Source organism: Panthera pardus, unplaced genomic scaffold (assembly GCF_024362965.1).
Source record: "Panthera pardus isolate Hobbes unplaced genomic scaffold, ASM2436296v1 HiC_scaffold_4, whole genome shotgun sequence".
NCBI lineage: Eukaryota > Metazoa > Chordata > Mammalia > Carnivora > Felidae > Panthera > Panthera pardus.
This window is the reverse complement of record NW_026526969.1, coordinates 18534503-18553259: the sequence shown is the minus strand read 5'-3', so window position 1 is coordinate 18553259 and position 18757 is coordinate 18534503. Positions and strand designations below refer to the sequence as shown.

Below are 18757 nucleotides of genomic sequence, written 5' to 3'. Positions count from 1 at the left end.
TCCAGAGCGGCTGCACCAGTTTGCGTTCCCACCAGCAGTGCAAGGGGGTTCCCCTTTCTCCGCATCCTGGCCAACATCTGTTGTCCCCTGAGTCGTTAACGTGAGCCATTCTGACAGGTGTAAGGTGGTATCTCATTGTGGTTTTGATTTGTATTTCCCTGATGATGAGTGATGTTGAGTATTTTTTTTTTTTTTTTGAGAAATGTCTGTTTGTGTCCTTTACCCATTTCTTCACTGGATTATTGGTTTTGTTGGGTGTTGAGTTTGATATGTTATTTATAGATTTTGGATACCAGCCCTTTATCTGATATGTCATTTACAGATGTCTTCTCTTATTCCATCAGTTGCCTTTTAGTTTTGTTGTTTCCTTCATTATGCAGAAGCTTTTTAACTTGAGCAAGTCCCAAGCGTCCATTTTTGCTTTGCCTTAGAGACATGTATAATAAGAAGTTGCTCCCTCTGAGGCCACAGAGGTTGCTGCTTGCGTTCTCCTCGAGGATTCTGATGGCTTCACTTAGGTCTTTCATCCATTTAGAGTTTAGTTTTGCGTCTGCTGTAAGAAAGTGGTCCGGGTTCATTCTTCTGCCTGTCGCTGTCCAGTTTTCCCAGCCCCACTTGCTGAAGAGACTGTCTTTTCCATTGGATATTCTTTCCTGCTTTGTCGAAGATGAGTTGGCCATACATTTGTGGGTCCATTTCTGGGTTCTCTATTCTGTTCCATCGATATGTGTGTCTGCTTTTGTGCTGGTACATACATACAACACCAATGTTAAAAGCAAGTAGGAGCCTGGGGAAAACATTTCAGCAAATGACAGGGGTCCGCATATTTTTATGTTAAGGACTCATTAGTCCACACCAGTTACAAGGACACAAAGACCCCTGAGGTGTGGAAGGGACGCGGGCCTGGCACCCAGCACGCCCTCAGCGTCCCCGGCCTGGGCTCCGCCCCGGCCCCGTGTCCACACCTCAGACCCGCCGAGCCCCTGATGGGAATTCAGCCTCTGGAATAGTCAGAAAGGAGGAAGGGTGCACACGTGCAAAGGTGTTCGCCACGGTCACAGACCTGCGGGCGGCGGGAGACGATGGGGGACAGGCTGGCGCCTCCATTCCTCGGAGCGCTGAGCAGCCCCAGAAGTTGTGGTGACAAAGACGAGGTGACAGGACAGGCCTCACGAGCAGCAGCGTGATGTGAGAAGACCAGTGTCCCGGGGCCCTGTCCCTCCCCCGCCTCAGTGGCTCCACGTGTCCAACGGAGACACGGCCGGCTGCCCTGCAGGTGGGTTGTGAAGAGCCGAACCCCCATCCAGCACCACGGCGGGTGTCGGTGACTGCTGCCGCAGCCCCCGAAGTCTCAAACCCAAGGGCGACGCGGCACCCGCCGTGCTGGGCTCTTTTCTCCGCTTTGCCTTAGGGGCTGGCTGCAGGCTGCTGGCATTTCCGTGTTCCAGGACGCTGGGTCGTGTTGTAAACGTCACTGTGCTTTTGGAATGAGGGTGCCCCTCTCTGTCCTCGGGGACTCGGGCTGCCTCGTGCTCCCCTGTGGGTGTGCCCACCTCTTCTTTAGGTGCCGTTCTGCCGGGCCCGGCTCGGGACTGGAGCTCCCTGTCCCGAGCCTGCCGCTCTTCCCAGGCCCTTCACTGGAAGAATTTATGACCGCCCACGCGGAGGGGGCCGGAAAGGGCCAGCACGGAGAGCGCACGACGCCCGAAGGCCTTCGGGCTGTGACTCCGCCTGCCTTTGTGGTGCTAGCTTGGGGGGTGGGGGGATGGAATGGAAGCTGCCAGTCAGCGGGCCTCACGACAGCAGCTGGTTACGCCGGATTGTCTGGGTGGACCTGATGCAGTCACGGGGTCCTTCGAAGTGGGCGCGGGAGGCAGGCGGGAGGGTCAGAGAGATGCCGCCCGGCTGGCGCTGGGGGTGGGTCAGGGGCCACGGGCTGGAGCTGAGGGCGGCTCCTACAAGCTAGAAGACCGGGGACACCGTAGGAGCGTGAGGTGGTGTCGCTCCGGGGCCGCGTTCACCAGGGAGACCCCGGCACAGCTGAGGGCACGCGGCTTCGTGAGCCGCGCCCGCGATGCGGCCCTTCTGACGCGAGCCCACCCATGTGCGGGACGTGCTGTGCTCCGCACCCAGGGTACATCCGAGAAGGCTTCCTGGCCGTGCAGCACGCGGTGGACCGGGCCATCATGCAGTACCACGCAAACGCCTCCGCGCACCAGCTGTTTGAGAAGCTCACCGTCATCGCCAAGAGGTTCCCTTACCCGCCTTTCATCTCGGACCCGTTCCTCGTCGCCATGCAATATCAGCTCCCCCTGCTGCTTGTGCTGAGTCTCACCTACAGCTCCCTCACCGTCATCCGGGCCGTCGTGCAGGAGAAGGAGAGGAGGCTGAAGGTACCCTGCCCCACGCGGCCCCGCGCCATCCAGGCGGGGCGTGGGCCGAACGCCCACCGTGGTGCCGGTGACCCCCGGGTTTCTGTGAAATCAAGCCCAGTACATCCAGATCTTTCACACCCGACAGAGCACCGCATTTTGCATATGGCGTGCTAAGGTCTGAAACGTTGGAAAGACCACGGTTTGGATGTGCTGGGTCAAGTAAGACACGGCTTTGAAACTGATTGCACTGCTTTCTCTTCACTTTTTGGCTGTGGCTACTATAAAATTCTAAGTTGTTGTTGGTTTTTTTTAAGTTTATTTTTGAGAGAGAGAGAGACAGACAGACAGACAGAATCCCAGGCAGGCTCCATGCTGACAGTGCAGAGCCTGATGCAGGGCTCGAACTCACGAGCCTCGAGACCAAGACCTGACAGAAATCAAGAGTCAGACGCTTAACTGACCTAGCCCCCCAGGCACCCACTAAAACTCTAAATTATATACACACACATTCCGTTTCTGCTGCGCAGAGCCACTCTAGAGAGAAACAGCCTCCACGGAGGGCCCGTTCACTCTGCACAGATCGGGGACAGCTGTGGGTGTGGACCGCCAGGCTCACTGGGATGGGGCTTAAGGAAAGCGTCGCCGCAAAGAACGTCCCTGCCTTAGTCGGGTACAGTTGTGTGCTAGCGTCACCTGTAAACTCATCCCAGTGACGCGCCCAAAGTGACCCAGACGCCGTGTGAAGTCCTTCCTCTGGCGGTGTCTGCAGGGCCGGTGAATTGATATTTAGCGTATTCTCAGTGACTCCACATCTGCGATCGCTGGGGCCTGTAAGCCGCGCGGGCAGGCGGCCGGGAGAGGGTTCGGGGGTGCCGTCTGCTGGGGCACCGGAAATAGCAGCAGCGAAGTGAGGCGATGACGCGGTTGGCGGCAGACGTGAAATGGCTCACGAACCAACGCTGGTGCCCACACGCGTGGGGAGAGGGAGGAGGAGGGCGGGGGATGCCGGCACAACGGGACCCGCGAGAGTCCCCCGGTGGCCCGGCGTGGCACGCGCATGCGCCCGGAGGCACGGGCCGCAGGCCAGGGTGCGGGGGTGTCAGTGCGGCCCTCTCCCCAGGAGTACATGCGCATGATGGGGCTCAGCAGCTGGCTGCACTGGAGCGCCTGGTTCCTCCTCTTCTTCCTCTTCCTTTTCGTGGCCGTGTCCTTCGTGACCCTGCTCTTCTGCATCAAGGTGAGTGTGGCCTCGCCAGGAGCCTGGCGGTCGGGCGGACGGGAGAGGCCGCCGCGGCACCCCAGGCGACCCCGGCCTCGGCTTGGCCTCCGGGGTGGGGGGGGTTGGGGGGGGGAAGGACGGCGCGCGCGGCCCTTCTCCCACCCTGTCCACTCTCGTTGGAGGCCGGGAACGTTTAAGGTCTTCCTGGTTTTGTCCCCACCTTCCCCACCGCGGCCTGCCCGGGTGACCGTGGACGCCCGCCACGCAGGTGAGGAAGGGCGTGGCGGTGCTCGCTCACAGCGACCCCTCGCTGGTGCTGGTTTTCCTGCTGTGCTTTGCCGCCGCCTCCGTCTCCTTCAGCTTCATGGTCAGCGCCTTCTTCAGCAGAGGTGAGCCGTCCTGCCCTGGGCCCGCAGGGGCCCCAGCGAAACCCTGCCGTGTCCCCCCCACCCTCCATCCGGAGTCAGAGCAGCCACGGCTGGGGGGGGGGGGGGCTGCGCTCTGTGCCTTCATTCAGACCCTGTCCTCGGGACGTCGGGCACGCGCCTGATTCCAGCCCTTTCTTCTCTGGCCGCCAGCATGTCCTAACCTTGCTCTCCCACCCGAGTCGTGTCCAATAGCCATGGAAAGCTGTCCGCGCCGGGCGTGTTCCCGCGGCCGCGCACATCGCCCGGCAGTCCCGGGTGGTGTCTCTTCCTTTACCTGCGCTTTGGTCTGAGGACTGGTGTCTTTTTTTCAGCTCCACAAAATCCCGCTCACACGTGGACCCGGTTTTGGGTTCCGTGATCACCGTGCCTGCCTCTCGCGTTGTCCTCGTCTCTTTTTTCCTTTCCTGTCGGGGCAACATGCACATAACGGGCAGTTTACCACCATAACCATTTTTGCGCGCACAGTCGAGTGGGCTCCAAGCTGTGTCGTAACCGTCCCCACCACCCACCCCGGAGTTTTTCCGTCTCCCCAGACTGAAGCTCTGTCCCCCGTACACCGACTCTCCGTCCCTCCCCGGCCCTGGCGCCCACCATCCACCTTCCGTCTCTGCGGTGGCGGGAACTCGCGTGAGCGGGATCACACCTACTTCTCGTTTTGTGCCTGATTCTCTCACTGCACGAACCGCCCTGGGGTTCATCCACGTCGCAGCGGGTTCGGGATTCCCTTCCCCTGTAAGGCTGAGTGACGTTCTGTCGTGTGGATGGGCCACTTGGCTCATCCACCCGTCACCGCACACGCGGGTGCTTCCACGGTCCAGCGCTTGTCAATCGTGCAGCCGTGACCATGCGTGTGCAGGCACCTCTCCGAGACCCGCCTCCAGCCCTTGGGGCCGTGGACCCAGAAGCGGGAGTTGCGGGTCCTCCGCTGACTCTCTGTTTAGTTGTTTGGAGAACTGCCAGACTTTTCCACAGCGACCGCGCCACTCTCCCTTCCCGCCCGCGGCACACGCTTTCCCCGCACCTCGCCAGCACTCGTCATTTTCTGATTCGGGGGGTGGTTTTTTTTAAAGTTTATTTATTTATTTTGAGAGAGGTCAGGGGAGGGGCAGAGACAGAATCTCCACACTGAGCATGGAGCCCCATGTGGAGCTCGATCCCAAGACCCCGGAATCGTGACCTGAACCCAAATCAAAAGTCAGATGCTCAACCGACTGAGCCGCTCGGGTGCCCTGGGGGTGTTTTGGTAGAAGCCATGCTGGTGGGTGTGGGGAGGGTGTCTGGAGGGAAAGCTTGTGTGCACCTGTTTGAGCTGTCGGCTAAACTAGCCACTGTTTTCAAGGGACACCGTGTTTGCTGGGAAGAATGACCATCAGACTATGATTACTCCCCTTGGATATTTGGCACTTTCTCAAATGGCAGCTGGCTTTTAAGGAAAATAACTGACAGTATCTGACGTCCATTGAATTTTTAAAATTCTTTTTAATATTTATTTTTGAGAGAGAGACAGACCACAACACAAGCGGGGGAGGGGCAGAGAGAGAGGGACACACAGACTCTGAAGCGGGCTTCAGGTTCCAAGCTGTCAGCACAGACAAGGGGCTCGAACCCAGGAACGGGGAGATCATGACCTGATCCCAAGTCGGAAGCTTAACCGACTAAACTACCCAGGCGCCCCTGATGTCAATTGTAAAATTCAAGCTTTCAAGCCAAAATAGGATTTTGCATACTTGAATCTAACACCGTGCGCGTGACGACGCGCTTGATCTCTTAGGAGGTTGGTGTCCATGTTACCGGTAAGATTTTTTTCTGTATGTCACATAATAAAATGTATCTATTTACATTTAAAAGATCCACGTAGCTCAACAAGCAATATTTTCCTCACGACCCACGTATCACATTACAAAATCACGCACGAGTCACAGCCCCTTCAGAGTGCAGGACAGACAGGTAGATTTTCACATAACAGAGCACGAAAAGTTCTTTGGTCAGTTTGAGTCCACGTGGCACGTGGCCCTTGAGAAACGACCGCCTGAGTAGCGCTGTCTCGGAGAAGAATGTCCAGAAATATCGAGAAGGCTGTTAAAATTCCTCCTCTTTTTCCAACTACTTATCTGGGTGAAGGCGGTTTCCTTCACGGGCCTCGACCCAAACGGTGTGATACGGCAGGGTGAACGGGGAGCAGATGCGAGAATCCAGCTCTAACCTCTTAAATCAGACATTACAGAGGTTCGCAAAAGCATAACCTTTCTCACTAAATTGTGGGAAATCTAGTCGATTGTTGTAAAAATACTGTTAGCTTAGAGTGGGTTCAATATTCTTAAAAGTCTCTAGGCTCGGTCAGCGGGGCCTCTGGCTCTTGATTTGGCTACTCCTGGAGGGGAGGGGAGGGGAGAGGAGAGGCTTGTCTGTTTGGCGTGTGCCAGGCTCCCTGGTGAGTGGGATGCCTGGTGGGAAGCGGGGTCGCGCCGGGGGGCTGGGGGGTCCGGTGTGCACGGTCAAGGTGCCGTCTGCAGCAGAGGGCTGGGGAAGTCGGCCTGGGGGTCACGTTCCCCACGGCACCCGTGCCCGGACGAGAGGAGAGGCCGTGGGTGGCGCCTGGGGTCCTCAGTCCTGCGCTGCAGCCCGTGTTCGGCACACCTGTCTTCTCTCCATCCATAGCCAACATGGCAGCAGCCATAGGGGGCTTCCTGTACTTCTTCACGTACACCCCCTACTTCTTCGTTGCCCCCCGATACAACTGGATGACCCTCAGCCAGAAGCTCCTGTCCTGCCTCCTGTCCAATGTCGCCATGGCAATGGGGGCCCAGCTCATGGGGAAATTTGAAGCGAAAGGTGAGTATTTTCCTTCTGGCGAGCTGCCCTCGCCGACTGAGTTACTAAGAGAGCCTGACCAGGGGTGGCTCCGGCTCCGAGCAGGGCACCCCAGCGAGCCGGGGGTGGGACAGAAGGTGCTCAGTCACAGGGAGCCTCATGTCCCAGCAGGTGGGAGGCGGGGCAGGAGCCCTGAAGCCCAGAAGACAGAGCGTTAACGTGTCCTGCGCTGCGTGGCCACCACTCGTGGGGGGCAGTGCGGCCTCAAGGTCCTGCCGGTGGCGGGGGGGGGGGGGGGGCGGGACCCCGTGGGGGTCTTGACTCAGCACCTGGCCCCAAAGTCTACAGGGAATGGGGTGGGGGGGGGAGACAACCCCCTGCTGTCGGTCAAGTGGCAGAACCAGAACCAGCCCCTCCCTACACAGTAAGGGGGGATGAGGGCACGGACACCTGAGAGTGAATCAAGTCACAGGCCAGAGCTGTTGTCCCGAGTGTTGTGAAGTTTCCTGATCTTGTAAACGTCACGGGTTGAGCAAAGCGCATGACTGTGCTGACTTTGGCACCTGGGCTGCCTCCCGCTCAGGTTTCCGGAAAGGGTGGAGAAGGTCTGGTTGAACCCTGAAAGCCACCCGCTGGGGCGTGCCACCAGGGCTCCCCAGGGCTCCCCAGGCGCTCAGGACCTTGGAGGGAGCTGTCCCTGCCCCTGTGCTGAGAGGAGGCGGGAGGGGGAGCACGAGCTTCTGCGTGGCCGCCCTGTGCCGGCGTCCGTCCCCGAGCGCGTGCCGCTGCTCTGGCCTCCTCTCTCAGGGGGTGAAGTGCAGTCTCCCATCCCGGAACTGACCTGTGCCCCTGCGGTGCCGGCCCTGTGCACCCCGGGTCTCTGTCTCAGGCTGCCTGGTCTCACTTCCCGCAGTCCTGGCTCTTGTGGCTTCCTGGCGGGGGTCTGTGGGAGGAGAGAGCCCATGGCACCTCCACGTGGCCTTGTCTTTAGAAATGTTTTCTTCCTTGGCAGGGTCTTCTGACACTTTGGCTTTTATTTATTTATTTTTAACGTTTATTTTTGAGAGAGAGAGAGGGAGACAGGATCCGAAGCAGGCTCCACGCTGGCAGCATTTAGCCCCCTGTGAGGCTTGAACTCAGGAACCATGAGATCATGAACAAGCAAAAGTCGGATGCTCCGTCACTTGAGCCACCCAGGTGCCCCTGACGCTTTGGCTTTTAAATAGCTGTGTTTCTGGAGCACCTGGGTGGCTCAGTTGGTTAAGCGTGTGGCTTCAGCTCGGGTCGTGATCTCGCCGTCCATGAGCTGGAGCTGTCTGTGCTGACAGCTCAGAAGCTGGAGCCTGCCTCAGATTCTGTGTCTCCGTTTCTCTCTGCCCCTCCCCCACTTGTGCTGTTTCCATCATTCTGAAAATACTCATTCTAAAAATCTGTGTTTCTGCGTTTAGTAGTATGTGATAAATGTACACTTGTTTATTTATTTTTGAGAGAGAGAATAGGCAAGCACAGGGGAGGGGTAGAGAGGGAGAGAGACAGAGAGAGAGAGAGAGAGAGAGAGAGAGAACCCCAAGCAGACTCTGCACTGTCAGCTTAGAGCCTGATGCAGGGCTCAGTCTCACAGACTGTGATATCATGACCTGAGCTGAAATCAAGAGTCAGACAGTTAACCGACTGGGCCACTCAGGTGCCTCTGACAGTGCATTTTTTTTTTAATTTTTTTTTTAACGTTTATTTATTTTTGGGACAGAGAGAGACAGAGCATGAACGGGGGAGGGGCAGAGAGAGAGGGAGACACAGAATCGGAAACAGGCTCCAGGCTCTGAGCCGTCAGCCCAGAGCCCCACGCGGGGCTCGAACTCACAGACCGCGAGATCGTGACCTGAGCTGAAGTCAGACGCTTAACTGACTGAGCCACCCAGGCGCCCTGACAGTGCATTTTAAAAGTCTACATTTATGGGGGCGCTTGGGTAGCTCAGTCGGTTGAACGTCGGACTTCGGCTCAGGTCACGATCTCGCAGTCAGTGAGTTCGAGCCCCGCGTTGGGCTCTGTGCTGACGGCTCAGAGCCTGGAGCCTGCTTCGGATTCTGTGTCTCCCTCTGTCTCTCTGCCCCTCCCCCACTTGTGCTGTCTCTCTCTATCTCTCAAAAATAAATTTTTTTAAAAATGTAAAAAAAAATTTTTAATAAAAAAAAAAGTCTACATTTATGGGGCACCTGGGTGGCTCAGTCGATTAAGCATCCGACTCTTTTTTTTCTTTCAATGTTTGTTTATTTTTGAGGGGAGGGGAGGGGCAGAGAGAGGGAGACACAGAATTTGAAGCAGGCTCCAGGCTCCGAGCTATCATCACAGAGCCCGACGCAGGGCTCGAACTCACAGAGTACAAGATATGACATGAGCCGAAGTCGGACACTCAACTGACTGAGCCACCCAGGCACCCCGCGTCTGATTCTTGATTTCAGCTCAGGTCATGATCTTACGACTCATGAGTTCCAGCCCCACCCTGGGCTTTGTGCTGACAGCGTGGAGTCTGCTTGGGATTTTGTCCGCCCCTACCCCACTCACACTCTGTCTGTGTCTCAAAAATAAGTAAACAAACACTTAAAAATAAACAAATAAGATTCACTGCGCCTTGCAGGGTTCAGACACTTTGTTTTAAAGCCATTAACAAAGAAGTATAACTATACAGCCACTCTTGTTCTCAATGTTCTACACTGAATTTACTTATGCTCGAGTTTGTTTTTTTTTTTTTAATGTTTATTTATTTTTGAGAGAGAGAGCACGAGAGGAGATGGGAGGAGATGGCAAAGAGAGGGAGACAGAATCCGAAGCAGGCTCTAGGCTCTGAGCTGTCAGCACAGAGCCCGATGCGGGGCTCGAACTCACTGACTGAGGGATCATGACCTGAGCCCGAAGTCAGACGTTCAACCACCTGAGCCACCCAGGCACCCTGATGCTGAATTTACTTAAACACGCAAACTTCTAATTGCTTGAGAATGAACAGTGATCAAAGCCAGAGCATAGCCATTTCCGCGAGGGGCCCTGGGGCCAATCCCCAAGCACCGTTTGGGCTGTTGTCGGCAAAGCCACAGAAGACAAAACCCTACGAGCGCCGCTAAGGAGAGTTTGTGTGTGAGTCAGGTCCTCCCGGTTTCTGAAAAGACTCGGATTGAACGCCCGCTATTCCAGAGCTGGCCTTCACCCAGACCGTGCATGTGTACCCGTGTGTCTGCGTGTGTGCGGACGTGGACGTGGACGGATGTGCACGTAGGTCGTAAATCAAACCTGAGCCTCCCTCGTCAGTCCACAGGCTCTTGCTGGTTCTGTAACTTTCCGATTTTGTGGCTCGCTGTTGTCTAGAGCCTCGAGGAAAGTCGCAGGTGTGCCGTAAAAGCGGGAAGGGAGAAGTCGCGCTGGCTTGGCCGGGACCTGCGCGCACGTGCCGCTGGGGCCGAGGGGCCGTTTCAGGCCCCCGTCCCGGTGTCTTCCAGGCGTGGGTGTCCAGTGGCGAAACCTCCTGAGTCCCGTCAACGTGGACGATGACTTCTCCTTTGGGCAAGTGCTGGGCATGCTACTGCTGGACTCCGTGCTCTACGGCCTGGTGACCTGGTACGTGGAGGCCGTGTTCCCGGGGCAGTTTGGCGTGCCCCAGCCCTGGTACTTCTTCATCACGGTGAGTGCTGGCGGCCCTCTTCCGCACGGGGGCAGGGGTGTCCCCCGCACACGCCCCGGGCCCCTCCGGTCCCTGGCACTCAACGCCTCGTCGGGCATGTCCCGCGTGCAGTCAGGGAGCCGTGTGTCCCAAAGCCCTGAGACCCCCTACTGGCCAAGATGAGCCCTGCAGTCCAGGATCTGATAAGGGCTCACCCTGGCCCTGCAGCGCGGGACCGGCACACGCCCACCCCCGGCCTCACGTCAAACAAATATCCCACTGGTTCCTCCGCCTACAAAGTAACACAGCCTCCAGCCTCTTGGAAAAATGATCGCGTTGCTGGGATTCCCGGCACAGTCCCACCGCCCAGAGACGCGCCGTGCTGACCCCTTGGTGTGCAGTGGTTCAGACTGTTCTGAGCACGTACCCTCCGGCAGCCTGAGTCTGTGTGTGCGTGACATATGCACACTTGCTTTTACGAAAAGGGGATCGTGTTATCCAAGTCTCGAAACTTGTTTGGGGTAGTTTTTTTTTTTTGTTTATTTAAGTTTATTTTACTTTGAGAGAGAGACTGTGTGTGTATGTATGGGAGGGGCAGAGAGAGAGAGAGAAAGAGAGAGAGAATCCCAAGCAGGCTCTGCACTGTCAGCTCAGAACCCAACACGTGGCTCGAACTCACAAACCACAAGATCATGACCTGAGTCAAAACCAAGAGTCAGACACTTAACTGACTGAGCCACCCAGGCACCCTGAAACTTTTTTTTTTAACCTAACTTAGCTATCTTAAATACAAATGTGTGTGAATCTGTGTATAAATATACTTTCAGATAGCTGTGCATAATTATAAGTTTTGTTTTCCTCTTTGAATTAAGTATCTGCATTTTCATGAATCACCTTCGTTTTTGAGCACAGCACCGCGTGGGGCCACCACCATGTGGTCCGTCAGTCCCTGCTGCTGGCGGGTGAGCTGCCACCTGAGTGTCCCCTCTCTGGTTCCACGCATACTCACCATGAAGACACTGGAGTGTTTCATCACATCTAAGGTGCCCCTGATCCATAGGGGCACTGTCACTTTCTCACCAAGACAAATGGTGACAGTTAACTGTGGTACTCCACGATCTGTGACACATTCTGATTTCAGAGCCCTGTAAAACGTGAGAAGTGTGTCCCTTAAGACCAACAGGCTGGGGACACCCGGGTGGCTCAGTCACTTAAGCATCCGACTCCTGATTTTGTCTCAGGTCATGATCTCACAGTTTGTGGGTTCGAGCCCCACCTTGGGCTCTGCACTGACAGCTTAGAGCCTGTTTGAGATTCTTTGTCTCCCTCTCTCTCTCACTCTGCCCTTCATGCTTGTGCACATGCGTGCACTCTCTCTTTCCCTCTCTCTCAAACAACAACAACAAACATTTAAAAAAAGACCAACAGGCTGTGGTGTGCTAGAACCATTCCAGGCATGGGAAGTACCAAGAACGGAGATGGGGGCGGCTCTCCCAGGGCCCGGTTCTTCCCTTTCCTGTGACCCTCCCCACACCCGTGTGTCATCTGTGCCCGTGGACCACCCGAGGGCAGGGGTTCTGCGTGGCCTGTGGCTGTATTCTTACGCATTCTTGGCATTGTTACGGCTAGACAGAGGGCAGGGTTCCTTGTCTAGACTGAGGGCATGGTTTTTTATCTAGACAGAAGGCAGGGGTCATTGTCTAGATGGAAGGTGGGGGTCATTGTCTAGATAGAAGGCGGGGGTCATTGTCTAGACAGAGGGCAGGAGTTGTCTAGACAGATGGTGGTAGTCATTGTCTATACAGATGGCAGGGGTCATTGTCTAGATGGAAGGCGGGGGTCGTTGTCTAGACAGAGGGCAGGAGTTGTCTAGACAGATGGTGGTGGTCATTGTCTAGACAGAGGGCAGGGGTCATTCTCTTGATGGAGGATGGGGGTCGTTGTCTAGACAGATGGCAGGGGTCATTGTCTACATGGAGAGTGGGGGTCATTGTCTATACAGATGGCAGGGGTTATTGTCTAGGTGGAAGGCAGGGGTTGTTTTCTAGACAGAGGGCAGGGATTGTCTAGACAGATGGCTGTGGTCCTTGTCTAGACAGAGGGCGGGGAAGCTTCCTCATAGCAAGGGAAGGCCAGGCCTTTTGGCTCCTCTTGCTTATTTTGTGAGCTCCTGTGTAGCTGAGTGAGGGCCAGTCAGGCGTGGAGACACAGCCTCCCTCCTGTTTTGCCCGGACAGCGCCCCGGACTGGAGCATTCAGCAGCCTGTCTTTGGTTTAAAGGTCCTCATTTACTTTTCATCTGTGTCACATGTGAGTTGTCTGTACCACCAACAAGCCTGTGAGGGATTGTGTGCCCAAATGGCGGGTCAGGAAAGAGGCTCAGAGCCTCCCCGGGTAGATGAGGGAGGAGCCGCGTGCACCCGCGCCCCACAGAGGCCTCGGGCCGCCCCACCTCTGCAGCAGGGCCCCGGGTGAGGGCTGTTTGCTGACAGTGTTTGGCGTGTCGGGGAACCTGCTGCCATTCCTCACAAACACAACGAACTGACACGAGTTGGCTGCTTGAGACCCGTCTGCTTTCCACCCCAGCCCTCGTACTGGTGCGGGCACCCACGGACAGTTTTGGGGAAAGAAGAGGAAGATGATGATCCAGAGAAAGTGCTCAGAACCGAGTACTTTGAGGCTGAGCCAGAGGACCTGGTGGCCGGGATCAAGATCAAGCATGTGACCAAGGTGCCACACCCTGTGGGGTGGGTGGGGACGGGGACCTCATGCCACCTTGCCCAGGGCTGTCTCCAAGCTGAGGGCCATTCCCAGGCCCTGTTGCTCCTAGACCCCCATGGCTGCTCTCTGACCCCTCCCCAGGCTCTGTCCCCAGGGCTCAGGGGACTCAGGGGGGAGCCAGCAGTGCATGCCGCCTGGGCTTACCCTGGAGTCAGCCCTGCCCCCAAACACTTGCTGGTCCACTGCAGCGGGACAGACATCACCCGGGGCGGGGGTGGGGGGAGGCATGGCCTCCAATCAGCACTTCGCCAGAAACTTCCCGCCTCTGCACTGACCGGCCACGCTGGGCACCGTCTCCTGAGACCCGTCGGGCGGGTGTTCCAGCGGGGGTCTGGGGGCCAGGCAGGGCCTGAAGTCCAGGGCCGCCCTCGGCCTTCGCTGCAGGTGTTCAGAGTGGGGAACAAGGGCAAAGCAGCCGTCAGAGACCTGAATCTGAACCTGTACGAGGGGCAGATCACGGTGCTGCTGGGCCACAACGGCGCGGGGAAGACCACCACCCTCTCCATGCTCACAGGTGAGGCGCCACGGCCTCGGCTCCGGCCGGCCGGTCAGCGGTCCGGCCAGACAAGGGTCACACCTCGTGCTGACGGGGGTGGGGAGAGGGTCCGGTGTTCCCGCTGAACTTCGGCCTCCGGGTCTTCTGCTTGGCCCTAGGTCTCTTTCCCCCAACCAGCGGCCGGGCGTATATCAACGGGTACGAGATTTCACAGGACATGGTTCAGATCCGCAAGAGCTTGGGCCTGTGCCCGCAGCACGACATCCTGTTTGACAACCTGACCGTCGCAGAACACCTGTACTTCTACGCACAGGTGAGCCGGCCACTGAGTGCGCTTAGGTCGCGTGGTGGTTTCCTTGTCTGCGAGCTTGGGCCCCAAGGCGTGAACCCCCAGCTTCCCAGCAAATAGAACCCACCTGGAGCAGCCGTTCACAGACCTGCAGCGGGGCGGCGAGGAGGGAAGTCAGGGCACACGGCGCAACGCACGGAGGGAAGGAGGGGGCGCCAAGGCCGGGAGCCCCTGCCCGACGTCCCTGTCCCCCGCTGTCTCAGCTGAAGGGCCTGTCCCGCCTCAAGTGCCCCGAAGAGGTCCAGCGGATGCTGCACGCCCTCAGCCTGGAGGACAAGCGGGACTCCCTGAGCAGGTGCCTGAGCGGGGGCCTGAGGCGCAAGCTGTCCATCGGCATCGCCCTCATCGCGGGCTCCAAGGTAGGCGGGCGGGAGGCCCCGGGGCGGGGCGCCCAGCACGGCGGGCGGCCGCGGGGAGCCGCCGCCACCCCGCCACCCCCGCCACCCCGCCACCGGCTCCTCGGCCCGGCCCGCAGGTGCTGATGCTGGACGAGCCCACCTCGGGCATGGACGCCGTCTCCAGGAGGGCCATCTGGGACCTGCTGCAGCAGCACAAGAGCCAGCGCACCGTGCTGCTCACCACGCACTTCATGGACGAGGCCGACCTGCTGGGGGACCGCGTGGCCATCATGGCCAAGGGGGAGCTTCAGTGCTGCGGGTCCTCGCTGTTCCTCAAGCAGAAGTACGGTGAGCGGGGCGGGCGGGGCCCTGCGGCCGGGCCGGGGCTGGGAAGGGAGGAGGGGGCGCGGGAGCAGTCTTGATTGGGTTAGGACGACGTCCCGCCGTGACCGGGAAGGGGCAGCCAAGCGTCAGCCAAGGCCGCCGAGACCAGCGGTGCCCTTGCAGAGGCCACACTGGCTACCGTGGAGGCGCGCGGCCTGTGGCACAGTCCAGGGCTGCGTTTGCCATGTGAGCGTGGCTTCCTCAAAGGCAGCTCATGGTCCGACGCCCCAGGCCCACCCACATCCCACCAGCAGACGAGCTCCCCTCCTCAGACACCCCGGGACTTGTGCACCTCCCTTCCCCAGTCCCTTGGCCGGCGCACAGCCCTGCCCGGCGGATGGCGACCGGACGTGGTCACCCTCGGGGCCGCCGTTGTCCGGGGCTCCCTTGTGGAGAAAGCAGAGAGGGCAGGTCTTGGGGACGGTTCCTGCCTCAGCCTGAGAGTGGACTGCAGAGCCCAGCTTGGGCCTCACGTCCTTACCGGCAGCGCTCCCAGGTCCCCCAGCGTCTCCGCCCAGCAAGGGACCGGGAGAAAAGCCCTGAGGGTGGCACCGAGGGGTCCAGGTGCATCCGCTCCAGTGCCGCCGTCCCCGCTTTCCGGCCTCTTTCCCACGACCTGTCCTGGTCACGAGCCGAGGGCCCGGAGGGACGGCAGAAGTGGGACACGGCGTCCCGGGGGGGCTCCTCGGTGTTGCAGGTGCGGGCTACCACATGACGCTGGTGAAGGAGCCCCACTGTGACCCCGAGGCCATCTCCCGGCTGGTGCGCCACCACGTCCCCAGCGCCACGCTGGAGAGCAGAGCCGGTGCAGAGCTGTCCTTCATCCTGCCCAAGGAGAGCACCCACAGGTACGCGTCCCCGGGGGCGCAGGCACAGCCCTGAGAACGGGGCTCAGTGCGCCTCGGAGGCGCCGTGCGTAGGGTCCCCCGTGCCTGCCTGTCAGGCTCGGCCAGCAGGGCTCCCAAGCCCACAGCTGTGACAGCAGGTGGAGAACCAGTGCAGTAGAACTGGGGACCCTCCCTGGGTGGAGAGTGTCTGCCGTCGCTCTCGGCACACGGCCAGCCCCTCCCCCCAGGTTCGCCCACGCACAGCGCCCACGAGCTCCTCATGGAATCGTGAATGTGTGTGTCTTCTTTGTCTCACGCTGTGAGTCACGCGCCGAAGCCTTGTGAACAGAGTAGGTTCTGGTGTGGGGGGTGAGAACCCAACCCTCGATTCACGTTCAGAAACTTTGGGGTATAAATCTTTAAAGTCTGTTTAACGTTGCTACGAGCCCGATCGATGATGTGGTTTTGGGTTCCCCCACTGCGTCACACCGTGACTTCGTCGACATCTGTTCCAGCACCACGCACTCCTGGTTTCCCCCCAAGAATACGCCAGGAGACATCCTTCTAGAAAACTCTTGGTCTAAATCCCCAGTGACCCCCTCAGGAGGGGCAGAGGGTACCAAGTTGCTCCCGCGGAGGTGATGTACGTGACTTCCCCGTCAGCAGGACGGGACAGTGTCCATTTTACACCACGCTCGCCTGCCAGCTTTGATGAAGTTCTTTTTTAAACATTTGCATAGCCAGTGGCTGAAGTGGCATTTTGTTTTCCTTCCGCTCCTGCTAACAGGAGGTCGGTCTTGCCGCCGCTCACACGGCTTTCTCTGGATATCGTGTGTTCCTGTCTCTCGCTCGTGTATCAGTCAGAGCATTTTATGGAGCGATATCAACCATGTTTGCTGCAATTTTTTCCATTTGGTCGTTGACTGATTTTGTGGGACCTTTTTCCCCACGCAGGTACTTTACATTTAACGGGTCCTATCTTTTCCTCTGTGATTTTTTTCCTTAGAAAGCGCTACCCCGCAATCGAATGAATATCCTCCAGGTTTTTTGGTTTTTTGGTTTTGTGATTTCACGTGGATGTTTACTACCAAACAGTATCTCAGGCCTAAGTACTCACGGCAGAAGGTCATGTGGCGGGGGCGCCTGGGTGTCTCAGTCAGTCGAGCATCTGACTCCTGATTTCCGCTCAGTCCATGACCCCGGGCTCGTGGGATCCACTGAGAGTGGAGCCTGCTTAAGATTCTGTCTCCCTCTTTCTCTCTGCCCCCGTCCCCAGCTTGCACATGTACGCTCTCTCTCTTAAAAAAAAATGTCACGTAGGGAAAAAGAGGGGGAAACAAACCCAACTCCCGGTTTTCCAGGCAGCTTTTCCAGGCGCCAAGGCCGCTCTGCCCTGCCCCGGGCCACGTGGAGGAATAAGTGGCCTCCAAAGTCACTGAGAGGCAGCTCTTCACTCGAGGTCTTGCTTCCAGGTTCGAAAGTCTGTTTGCCAAACTGGAGAAGCAGCAGAAGGAGCTGGGGATCGCCAGCTTCGGGGCCTCGGTCACCACCATGGAGGAGGTCTTCCTCCGGTCAGTAAACGCGGGCGTCTGTCAGTCTAGGCGCCGATGCTTGTCGACAGCGTGCCGGTGAAGCAGCCCCCTGACTGTCAGATCCAACCCCGACCTGAGGGGGGCGCGCCGGCGTGGGCGGGGCCCCAACTCCCCAGGACACTCAGAAGGCAGAGGGCGGCTGAACTCCGATCTCCGGAAACTTCCACCCCACCCCGCTTCATGGGGAGGGTGCGGGCGGCCCGGCGGCCTCTGTTCACCACGCGGGCCCGACAGGCAGGCCCCCAGAACTGCGGGCAGCAGGGGCTGCCCGGGGCGGCGAAGGTGTTCACCAGATTTTCCTCGAGCGCCTGTTTGGCAGATGGAGTGCTAGGGACTGGCAGGAACAAAAGTACGTGTGAGGTACATGTTTTTCTCTGAGGATCCCGGGACCTAGCGAGGAGGCAGAACAGTGAGTGTGTGCGCGGTGTGCACATATCAGGTGGCTCACGGGTGTCCACGCGGCCCCACCACCCACCCGGCCGCTGCCTGCACTCCCCCCACGCACACCCGTCCCCACTGAGCCATTCCTGGGCGGCTCCTCCCGGAGCACACGCACCTGCCCGTCGGTCCCAGCTCGGCCCCGGGCGCCCGGACCCATGGCGCCCAGTGCTGGCACAGCTACACTCCCAGGGCCTCCATCATGCCCCCGGTACCCCCCTCCCCGTCCCCGGGGCTTTGGCCCATCTCCCAGGGAGACCGCGGTCCTTGGGGGCAGGGGCCTTGTCCGGTTATCTGTCCCTCGTGGACTCCGCGTCTGGTGTTCTGATGGCATCTGGTGATGGGCACGTGAGGAGACGAACCACGGCCAGCAGAGCTAACAGCGTGCCCCTCCTCCTCCCTCCCTGACGGCCCCCGCGGGGAGCTGAGCGGTGACCGGGCCTCCTGTGTCTTGGCACAGTGTGGGCAAACTGGTGGACACCAGCATGGACATCCAGGCCATCCAGCTCCCTGCCCTGCAATACCAGCACGAGAGGCGGGCGAGCGACTGGGCAGTGGACAGCCACCTGTGCGGGGCCATGGACCCGACCGACGGCATTGGCTCCCTGATCGAGGACGAGTGCACCACTGCCAAGCTCAACACTGGGGTGAGTGCCGAGGGCTGGGCCGGCCGGTGCGGGAAGGCCGGGAGACCCCTGAGCCCCACGTGTTAGCATCCAGGGGGACAGATGAGGGCTCCTGGAGGGTCAGTTCACTGGGAAGAGGGCAGATTATAGCTCACGCGGTCACAGCAGGGAGAAGGAAAACGCAGCACATTTTAATTCGGCAACTGTAATATCATTTTGTTCTAAGTGGGCCGCACACAGATAAGCCATCGTTGCATCTGCTGCTGACTCTGCTCTGTTTACCGAGGGCTTCGCCGTAAGCCTGGTGTTCGCTCAGTAAAGGGCAGCGCTGCTCTATCTTACAGACGGAAAAGCAGAGTCTGGGTCACGGTGGCCTGGCCAGCACGTGGCAGAGCAGGAGTCTGACCCTGGGGGGGGTCCCCACGCTTGGAGGGCTCCCGTGTG

General features: G+C 58.6%; 1 protein-coding gene across 1 annotated transcript in view; it reads left to right on the top strand.

Annotated features, from left to right (window-relative positions):
- The window catches only part of ABCA3 (ATP binding cassette subfamily A member 3), a 45024-nt gene that overhangs the window by 13072 nt on the left and 13195 nt on the right, over positions 1–18757 (top strand). The window contains exons 8-20 of the mRNA XM_053893957.1: positions 2134–2393; positions 3496–3612; positions 3863–3983; positions 6681–6854; positions 10323–10504; positions 13069–13212; positions 13648–13777; positions 13918–14072; positions 14312–14467; positions 14584–14794; positions 15528–15678; positions 17130–17228; positions 18148–18334. Of these exons, the coding sequence (XP_053749932.1) occupies positions 2134–2393; positions 3496–3612; positions 3863–3983; positions 6681–6854; positions 10323–10504; positions 13069–13212; positions 13648–13777; positions 13918–14072; positions 14312–14467; positions 14584–14794; positions 15528–15678; positions 17130–17228; positions 18148–18334 (2087 nt within the window). The remainder of the gene's footprint in view (positions 1–2133; positions 2394–3495; positions 3613–3862; positions 3984–6680; positions 6855–10322; positions 10505–13068; positions 13213–13647; positions 13778–13917; positions 14073–14311; positions 14468–14583; positions 14795–15527; positions 15679–17129; positions 17229–18147; positions 18335–18757) is intronic.